Raw genomic sequence first — 10,571 nt, 5'->3', positions numbered from 1 at the left:
TACCAACAATTTAATTTGAAATGCTGTTCATGCTGTTTTTGTTTTTTTCACTAAAAAGGTACATGTTCTACTTTGAGGTGAGGGCTGAACGGGGGCATACAGTGAATCAAATATGAATGCAGTTATGATTTTTTTAAATATAAATTTAATTTAAAATTAGGATAACTTCTACTTTGTTTCTTTTGAATAATGATCTTAATGACTAAGCTTGTTATAATAATAATATAGATTATAATTAGAAATATAATTTGTATCCGCATGTTCTGCAGTCTGTTTGAAAAAAAAAGTGAGTTACTAGTGGACCATGGGGCAGCAAAGTTATTTCATGTTTTTATTGGCTGTTGTACCTAAATGTCTAATGGGGAGGTGTATTCTTTGTGGGCTTGGAGCATTTGTAATGATGTAATCAGCAGGAAGAAGAAGGAAAAACTTTGGGGATTTATTATGTGGATGTGTAAAGTTGTTTATGGATTCTTTCTCTTTAATGGGATCAGAAGGTACATAAATTAATGTTTTTAAGGGCAGAGAGTCTGTAGTCATTGAAGTTATTTCAGAAGGGAAGCCTGAAATCTGCCAAGCTCTCAGTGCTGTACAGATATGGGGCATGCCACCCTGCCAAGGGCCCTTTGGATTGCCGTTCCAACACTGAGTTTGATTCCAAATCATTTGTGCAGCAGAAGGGGTGTCAGAAATCACACTGAGTGAGGTCAGTGCTGCTGTTCTGACAAAGCCATCCTTTTTGACATTTTAAAGAATGTTAGGCACAGCACATAAATACATAAGTCAACACAAATAAGACTGCATAAGACAAAACACAAGATGGAACCATTTACAGGTACAATAAATTGAGAGTAAAATTAAAGAGGCTGTGGTGCAATTGGATCCAAGCAGGGATACCTGGAAGAATGTGTGTGTTGACAACCTCATCCTGACTAAAGTGTTAACGTACTGTGGTACAATAAACTGAAAGTCTATTTAAATCTAGTCTAGATATAAAACTGCGGTTGTAATGATCACCAATTGCCTGTTGCCTATTGTTATGGATTGTTACGATCAGACATGGGCTGTCTGTTTCTTAAATGGATTGTTATGAGCAAATATGGTCTGACTGTTATGCATTTATCAAACTTATCTGTTACCTACTGTGATGATTAGCAATGGGCTGTTGCTGTTTTTGGGCTTTGTGGTCAGCACTTGGATGCAGTTGAATTGCCAGGGGAAAGTATTTAGTAATTATAGTGCACTGATGTTCATATGCTGTTGAAAAACTGCCGTTGTAACCAAAAGGTAATGAATGACAGTTACGGCACTATATATCATGATATTCATTCCTTAATAACATATCAATAGTGGCAATATTAATAGTTGTAAAATTTATAATGGTTTGAAGAAATGTGGCTCTTGTCTATCCAACCATTATCTATATCCGCTTATTTCTTGTCAGGGTGTGCTGGAGCCTATCCCAGCGTGCATTGGAATACACCCTGGACAGGTCGCCAATCTATCACAGGGCACATGCTATTCACTCACCAGTCGCACACTCATTTATGGGCTATGTAGAATCTCCAATTAGCCTACCTGCATGTCTTTGGGCTGTGGGAGGAAACCGGAGTACTCGGAGGAAACCCATGCAGACACGGGGAAACCCTGGACCTTCTTGCTGTGAGGCGACAGTGCTACATACTGCACCGTCATGTCGCCTTGTGGCTCTTGTGAAATTTTATTTTATTTTTAAATGTTTTTTTTTTTTTTAAATATTAATGTGGCTTGAGTACCACTTATCTAGATTTTCCCATGGAGCAAAAAAAGTTGGGTTTGTCTCCCTGATGTAAAAAAAAGTATGACACATGACATATCTGACAAACAACAGCAGTATTCATTGGTCAAAGAAAGAGAATAAACAAGGCACTGGGAAATTGTCACATTACCACTGCTCTACCTGCCCTGTATCCACTTACAGTGTTAATCAATAATTCAGTTGGTTTTGAAAAACAGTAGAGTGGAGTGACAATTCACAATTCGGTTAGCTAATATTGCGCTTCTCAGGTGCATGGATTATCATCTGTGAAGCAAGAAAGACAAATCGAACAAAATATCCCACAATGCAGTTGTAGAATTGAATTCATCTACCATCTTCAGCAGGATGTTTGCTGCAGCTACTAAGAACTTTGTGAAGCAGGTCGGAGACACTGGGAGGCTTATTCCTGTCCCTAGTTTGAGCGAAGCTGATCGATATCAACCCCTAAGCCTTGTCACCAAGAAAAAGAAGGCACACTTCTGGAAGAAAACCAAATATGCCTCCACCCCCTTCTCTTTAAAAGACATACTCGTGGGAGAAAAGGAAATAACAGCAGGTATGTTTGGAAACTGTAAGAGAAAACTGCTAACAGTAGCTTCTTTTTGGGGTTAAGAATTGTTTTTGTATTGGATTTCATTAGTAGCAGTTCAAGTACCATATATTCTAGAACCTTTTTTTTCTTATTATTATTATTGGGGTGCCAAACTTCTGTCTGGGCATTATTACTCATTATTGTTATTGTATCATTATTCATATGGAACAAGCAGCAAAGGTTCTGTACCTCATGAGTTCAGTTTTGAATTTAAGGAGGCACATCTGCAGCTTATAGGTGATACAGTAAATGTTTTGAATGTAACATTCAGAGTTTTTCAAGAATCAATGTCTAAAACTGTAAATACTATGTTAATAGGTGCTTTTTCAAATGTTATCCAAAAAATTACTTGCTGGATAAAACAAAATGGCCTCCCTGTTGGGAACCGTTGGCGGACCAGTTAATATCACTATCAGAACCTTTCCCGAACCAAGGTAGCTATCAGAATGGATTACAGGCTGGGGAATAATTCATTACAACGGTCAATTTTTTTTCTGTTAATTACTCAGACTGGACCACAAACCATATACAATAAGACATTCCGGTCTAAAACCAGGCCTCTGTCAACCCTAGTTCTTTCAATTTTCTCCTTAAACTTGTTAACACATTATGGGTTTGGATTATGATAATAATTTGTCTTTGAATTCTTCATTATCTGCCAAATGGTTAGTTTTAGTCTCTGTGTCCATATGTATGGGTACATCTCAGTCTTTAATTTGATTAATTCATTTTTTAAATCTGTCTTTGTTATTTGCAATATAGCATAATGTGAATATGGCTTTTAGTGTTCATAGCACAGCTATTTCTGACAAAACCTGGCTTGAGAGGGTAAAATAGTCTCTCAAAACATGAACAGCATAATTAAGAAAATCAACAACTTGTTAAAATTCTGGGATTGCAAGTGTGGTTGGAACAGAAACCAGTACATACAGGGGTCCCACAGGACAAAGTTTGAGAACCACTGCTCTGACCATTTTGCTTCTTAATAACACTGTATTTTCCACCTCCCTTTTGCACTGTTGTATTTAACGTTATGTTGTGAGGTTATGTATTAATGCTGCTATCTGCTGTGGCCTCGATGAATTAAAGCTTTCTTCATTGCCTAAACCTGTATGTATGCAATTACGTAAGCTTCTGTGGAAACCAGCATCTGCTAAATGCCAATATGTAAATGTGCCAGACAGCTGGTCAGCCTCTAACCTGTTCAAATTGTGATGAAGCATGGTGCCAATATAGAAGACCTTTTCTTCTGTGGTGCTTCAGTCCTACTCGTCAGTCTGTAAGGGTGTCCATCACTGTACCAGGGAGATGATAGAATAAGTTGAAACAGGAGTATCAACATGTATATGAGAACAAAGTAATATTTTAGTGCCATTTGATTGACAATAATTATGCACCATAAAACTTCTAATTTCTATTCCAACTAGGTGTTTCCTCCTACCAGCTGCTTAACTATGAAGATAAGTCAGATGTCTCCCTGAATGGGCGATTGGGGAATCACCTTGTAAATGATGTTGGTTTCAACATCAGTGGATCAGACTCTGTTGCTGTCAAAGCCTCCTTTGGTATTGTGACAAAGCATGAAGTGGAGGTTCCCACATTATTAAGAGAACTTACCTCAAGGTTAGCAGACTGTTTACAAATTTACTGTAGAGAGCCCTTTATATACAGTTGTTATAAGCTACTTTTCCTACTTGTGCCATACTAATAGCGACAATTCAAATGTGAGTTAATACACTAGTCAAAAAGCATATTGATGTGGTTGTCCTGTGATCATCTTCTATTTAATTGAATGTAGTCCCTGAAATTCAAAGAGCTTAACATATTGGACGCCTTTCTGTCTTCAGGAAGGTGGACCTAGACCACTGTCTGATCCGCCAGTCCAAGGAGAGTGGGAGGGCTGTTCTATGTGTTGTCATGGAGAGCATTCGCACGACCCGCCAGTGTTCTCTCACTGTACATGCAGGCATGCATGGGAGAACCATGAGGGTAAATACACATTTATTGTAGGATAAATCATAAAACTAATGAGAGCGTGGGTTGCAATTGTATTCTCATCTCACAAGGCTTATTTTTCTTTTTTTTCTCTCTCCCAGTTTCAGATTGATGATGGGCGGAACCCGAAAGGTCGTGACAAGGCTATAGTTATTCCAGCTCACACAACTATAGCATTCAGTATATTTGAACTTTTTATCCGATTGGATGGTCGTCTTGGTGAGGCAATGTTAACATTATAAACTGAGCATGCAAAGATATGTTTGTTTTATGAAAATAAATGATATGGTTAGTCATAGAAAATCAGTTCATCAAAGGGGCATAAATACGTGTAATCAACATCACAAGTCATGCATGTTTCTAAATGAATTGATACATAAACAGTACACACCTTCTCTGTTTAGTATATTTCTTGTTGGCAATGCATGGTTTTTAATATACATTATTTATTGTGATATTTCCAGTATATTTTCTTGACTACTGTATCTTTAACCATCACCTTATACCACAATTCAACTAAACCATTAATCTAGATGTTTCACATTTATGTTATGATGGTTATTCATTAAATATAAAATTAAATATTTGTCAACCGGAATTTCACTCTAGTGCTTTAACCATATTAAAGCTTTTCCTGATGTTGCCAGTTAACACCTGCCATTTACATACTGTTACGTAGTCTCCTTTTAATAATCCCTGTAACCAACTCCCTAACCACAGAGACGTATAGTGACATTAAATGCTTTTTACATGCTGTATCGAGTAAAAACTGAACAATTATATATATATTTTTTAGTGTTCAAGCTCAAATTCTGTTGGACATTCTCTTCACTTTTTTATTGTGTCTGTTGTTTTCCACCTGCTCTGTCTTTAAACTAATGTTAGCTTTCATATTTCTTGTTACAGCTGCTTGTGATAACATACCAATATTAGGATGGGGTACAGTGGACACAAGTCAGATGCAGCATGAAAATTAACATTCAAATATGGCCATGTGAAAGATATTTCACACAGCAGATGCTGACATGCCTCACACCAATACTAGCAACACTATATAATTAATGCATTTTTAAAGTCAAAAGATTGGTTACACCTGATGGGAGATGACTGTAACAATATGCTTACATTTTTCATTTCACAAATTGTCTTTATAGATATATGTGTCACATCTGAGACACAGGGTGGCTTTGAGAAAGAACAGATCAGAGAGCAGCTTGGTGGCTTCATTGGACGGTTTTCCATGGGGAGGTTGCGGAGATTTCTGTCAGGCATTGTTTACGGAAATCCCTTTCGAGCAGGTTTGATGTATTTTTATTTATGTGACATCTATCATTTTCTGAACTAAACTGCAAAAAACCTTTAAATGTGTCTAATGTGTGCTTACATTTTCATTTCAAAATGCTAAGAGCGCATTGAAACGTATTACTCATTTGTCTGACACTTCAATTTCTATTGTTTTTCTTTTTTGCTTTCCAAGATGACAGAACATTTGAAGAACTCACGCATTCAGACGTGTACATGGATGATTTAGTGGCAGACTATTATGAGAAGGCAGCGAGTATGACTGACATCTCTACCAGTTACCTCAGAGAGGGATCTCACACCCGTGTAAATCTACTTAACCATAACATTCCCAAAGGCCCCTGTGCGCTGTGTGGCATGGGTCATCAAAGACGTGAGACGGTGTATGGCTGCCTTGAATGCTCCTCAAATGGACAGAAGTATGTCAGATTGCATGTTGTACCATGCTTTGATCTGTGGCACAAAACCATGAGGTGAATCAGCATAGGTTTCTCGCACTAACTGCATTGTGGTGCTACATCTCAAATTCTGACTGTGTTCCCTTGCTCTGATGGAAAGTAGATAGCGGTTTTTTTGTTGTTTAATGTATTAGCAAGAGAGTGGCACAAAAGATGATCCCTAGCTTTAGCCCCAGCTCCACCCCCTCCCCATGAAAAAATGTCATGCCAGTAGCATCTGTTAGACTCATTGGAGTGGAATGTGAGTAAATAATTCACAATTTAAAATACTGACTAGAGCATTGGGTTAAGTTCCTTCCTTTGACAACAGAAAACAGTTTGTTTTTTGTGTACAATCAATTTGACACCAATGATACACTGTCATACGTATGTAATGTTTACTGCAGAACTGTGTGCTGTACATGAGTGATAATCTAACAGTGAAATTTCTATATTTTCATTTATTAGGTCATTTTTGATCATCAAATTGACATAGTATGAAACAGCATCTGACTTTTCATTAAACTATGCATTTTTAATAGAGTACCCACTAAAATTTGGGGAGGGTGTTTACCAGATAAAATGTCTTGGTATCTTAACCACACTTTAAACCCCAGCAACAGTAGTAGTACAACCCTGAACACGTATATTTCTACTGATGCTGAACTCACCATTGGTACACAAATTTCATCAAATATGCAAGCCTTACTGCACTCCTATGAAAATCTGCAAATAAACTGTACAGAGAATGGTTTGTTGTAGTGGTATTTATTTGACAAAACTATCTGTCATGCGAAATATTCACATCAAAGTATTCATCCATGTGTGAATTGTTCATATTAAAAAACACAGCATCAGGTGAAGCAGTGTTACTGGTGGCTGCTAGAGCTCATCGTGGTCATAAATATTGTACTCCTTTGCGGATATCATTCCATCCCCATTGTGGTCACTCTTGTGGAATATGTCAGCAATAATGGCATCATAAAATGAGTCATCACGCCGAGTACCACCTTTCTCATACTCAATCATCAGAGACTTCTTCACCTAAGAGTTGGTAAAAGAGGACATTAGCAGAGCAAACTAATGTGTATCACTGTAAGAATCTTAGAAGTTGAAACAAATTTGTGGTACATTTTCAGTATAGTGAAATCATTTGAAAATGCAACATTACAGCAAGCATATGATTGACAATGGAATACCTCAGTTTTTGAAAGGGATCTGTCCTTATCCAAATCCATTTCCCTGAAGGCCTCCATGCTGCGTGGTCCTCTAGATACAGAGTATAGCTCAATCTCAAAGATCAGTGTTGAATTAGGAGGAACTTTTTCTGCATGATCAGGGGAAAAACAATGTCATTACATGTTTTTAACAACAACATAAGTACAATTACAGTCAATATGGTCATGGCAAAATCATGACTTGCCATAGGAATCATCAGCTCCAAAAAGTGAGTTTACTATATACAACACTCTCCCTTTAAATAAGTTAGCTTTGAAATGAAATTGCATGCAGGGACAAAGGAACACATACTACAAAGCCAACAGTGCAGTTTCACAAGTATGTGTGTTTATAACTACAGCCCAGAGAAATAACCAGGTTGCTATTTCACGTGTATTTCAGTTCAACACCAAGCGGTTGATAAACCCTTAAAGTCATGAGTGAAACAATCTTTCAGTTCATGTCTGGAATCATTTCAGTACCACATCCAATTAACACTTCAAGTTTTTTTTTTTTTTGATAAATATTTTTCCTCACGTACATCAGTGTTCATTTCTGTGTTTGCTGCTGGTCTATTGCAAGGACTATTGCTGGTCATGTAGTGGTATTCCATGTTAATTGACCTAAGCCTGACGCCAGTCATCCAGGACCTTGTTGACCCTGTATCAGAAGGTACAAACTGATGTGTTCCTGATGCTTTTTTTCTGAAAATGTCTAATGGATGCATTTTATTTTCTGATTGTTCTTGGTCTCAAATCAAATACTGCATGTGTTGTGTTTGTAAACTAGAACATTCTCCAGGTCAAGACTTTCTTGTATTTAATTATAATTCATATCTTTTTGAGACAGGTGGTTGAATTTAAGACAAATCTTAAGACATCTGTGAATAATAAAATCTATTAAGTCGCTTAGATTAATAGTAGGACATCTAGTGGACAAACCAGGTGTGACAACAGAACTGACTGAATTAGACTACTCCAGGGATGTCATTCTCTTAACAGAAAAAAATAACAACCCTCACTATTTTCAACCAGTCCAATCTGCAATGGGTAAAGAAATTATTTAGGCGTTCTGCTTAAATCACTTGATAGACAGAGAAATTCTATACTGTCCAGTTAAATGTTGGAGTTTACAGTTTTATGATGTGCCATTACTAGTACCAAAGCTGGTCAAAATTAAGAACCATCTGAAATCAAAATGGCTGTCTTGGTGCAAATCACAATGAGCTCATATCTATGAACAAATAAACATTTGACAACAAATGCATGTCAAGAACCTATATTTCATTGACCTCTGGCATAGTGTAAATACTTCTTTGAATGTGATTTGGCATGGAATCCCTTACAAGAAGTGCAATATATATTAAATCTGCCCTTATACAAAGTAAAACTACCAGTACAACATTGTTATACTCTGTCTTCAGTCTTGATGTTGTGTGTATGTCCATGATTCACTTCCTCCACTATTATTCATAACAGCATAATTTTATAGTTTTAACCTGATGCACACCTTGCTATTCCCCAGTTGTATAATCTGTCATATGTCTGTGATTGCAACACTTTGCAGAACTCCTACAGTGCCTACAGTGACACCTGGATAATAACTGCTGTAATTCAGGTTGATAGCCAATGGTTCAAAGCTCCATTATTTCTCCAGGCCCCAGTTATAACATCACAGCACATGACTTGTTCAGCACAGAAGATTATTTTAATAAAGCTTCATAACTGCACCACATCAACCATCTCCCAACATGCTTACATGCCATGAGCTGTATAGCGTGATGTTTGAGCACTGGAATCATTTCTTCCGAAACTGCAGGGGGAAAGAAACTTGCTTTGTTATTGCATGCATTGTGCTATGTCTCTGAGTAAACTGGGGCATTTATTAATAAACATCCTTCCAAAGATTTTTTTATTGGGATGTCAGGTATTCTACCTGGTTAGAGGTTAGCAGTGCAGCAGCCTTTACAATGCCAGGAGTTTGTCACTTTTCATTAATATTTACACATAAATGTTCATCTCATTTCATCAAACAAAAATATTTCTCCAAACGTTTGCTGGTTTCCCATTACCTACCATTGCCTTGTTGTCCATATCCTAATGAGGGAGGGATTATTAATTTTCTTTTCTCACCAGGACACATGCCATCCATTCCAATGTCTAGACCTTTCATCACTTGACCAACACCTAAAACAAACCACTTCGGGTGTCCATCCTTTTCTGAACGACTGAAAGAATATAACAGACTGATCAATGTAACAATAACAACAGCAGTTGGAATTACATGTCATTTGATATCCTACGCCTTATATTCAGCTGGCGAGCGAGGACACTGTACAAACGCGCAGAAACTACTTTAAAGTTAAAACGTTAGTAGCCTACGTTTCTCACTGCAAATATTGCATGCATTATTTAAAATTCCCAAACCAGCTGTGTTAATTAGTGCTTACCTGCAGTAGAATTGTGAGCCATTTTTTGCAAGGAATCCATCATAATGAGCATTCATTAAATCTCCCCTTTTACTCTTCTTTGCGCAGTTCTCGGGCTTAAATATAACCTCAATTTTAACTTCGTCCTTTGTTTCGTTAGCGACCGTAAAATCTACGAAGAAGCTGCACACATGTAAACATAAAAATAAACGGACAGCAAACCCCATTGTTTCAGAGCGAACGTTCGAGTATGACACGCGAGTGACTGCGTGGCAAGAACAGACTCAGGGATGACTCCACCCAGTCCAGCCCACATGCAGGAAAGAACACAACCCAAATTCTCAAATCAGTCATCTTGGAATTTGCATTGCACCGAAACAGGAAACAAAAAAAAAACTTTTTCCCAAAACAAACCAATGTACATTTCACAGACGTCTGCGACTGCTACTTTTCTTCACACTGCAAATTTTCTTCAAATCAAAATTTCGTTAAAATGGAAAGGCGCATGATAATATTTGGCTAACTACACGAACTAATAAAACTACTACCAAACATACTTCGCCTAAAGGGAAGAAATATCACTAAGAATGACCACGAGGGGGCGCTCGAAGCGCAGTAAGTGCAAAAATGACTGGGAATCAATTAGGAGGATTCCACAAAATCACATATCGTTTGAAATTTACGGAATTCCAGCCTATTTTCTAATTTGCAAGAGCTGTGTGCATTTAAGTTAATTTGATGCGTGTCATATTTTCTGAGAAAATTGCACTTTCATTTATTATCCTGAGTGACATCATGCGT

At 37.4% G+C, this 10,571-nt stretch overlaps 2 protein-coding genes across 2 annotated transcripts; one reads left to right on the top strand and one right to left on the bottom strand.

Moving 5' to 3' along the window:
- The first annotated feature begins 120 nt into the window (after nucleotides 1–120).
- On the top strand, nucleotides 121–6,874 carry pjvk (pejvakin). The gene is made up of 6 exons (XM_035409230.1): nucleotides 121–2,354; nucleotides 3,818–4,013; nucleotides 4,238–4,379; nucleotides 4,487–4,604; nucleotides 5,540–5,683; nucleotides 5,863–6,874. Exons 1-6 carry the CDS (start codon nucleotides 2,144–2,146, stop codon nucleotides 6,162–6,164), a joined length of 1,113 nt encoding a protein of 370 aa, XP_035265121.1. The 5' UTR covers nucleotides 121–2,143; the 3' UTR covers nucleotides 6,165–6,874.
- Nucleotide 6,875: 1 nt separating this feature from the next.
- On the bottom strand, nucleotides 6,876–10,335 carry fkbp7 (FKBP prolyl isomerase 7). The gene is made up of 4 exons (XM_035409233.1): nucleotides 9,792–10,335; nucleotides 9,418–9,569; nucleotides 7,324–7,451; nucleotides 6,876–7,168 (listed from the first exon to the last, which is right to left on the bottom strand). The coding sequence occupies exons 1-4, from the start codon at nucleotides 9,995–9,997 to the stop codon at nucleotides 7,007–7,009; spliced, it is 648 nt and encodes a 215-aa protein (XP_035265124.1). The 5' UTR covers nucleotides 9,998–10,335; the 3' UTR covers nucleotides 6,876–7,006.
- Between the last annotated feature and the right edge of the window lie 236 nt (nucleotides 10,336–10,571).

Source organism: Anguilla anguilla, chromosome 3, assembly GCF_013347855.1.
Source record: "Anguilla anguilla isolate fAngAng1 chromosome 3, fAngAng1.pri, whole genome shotgun sequence".
NCBI lineage: Eukaryota > Metazoa > Chordata > Actinopteri > Anguilliformes > Anguillidae > Anguilla > Anguilla anguilla.
This window is presented reverse-complemented; position numbering and strand designations above follow the sequence as displayed.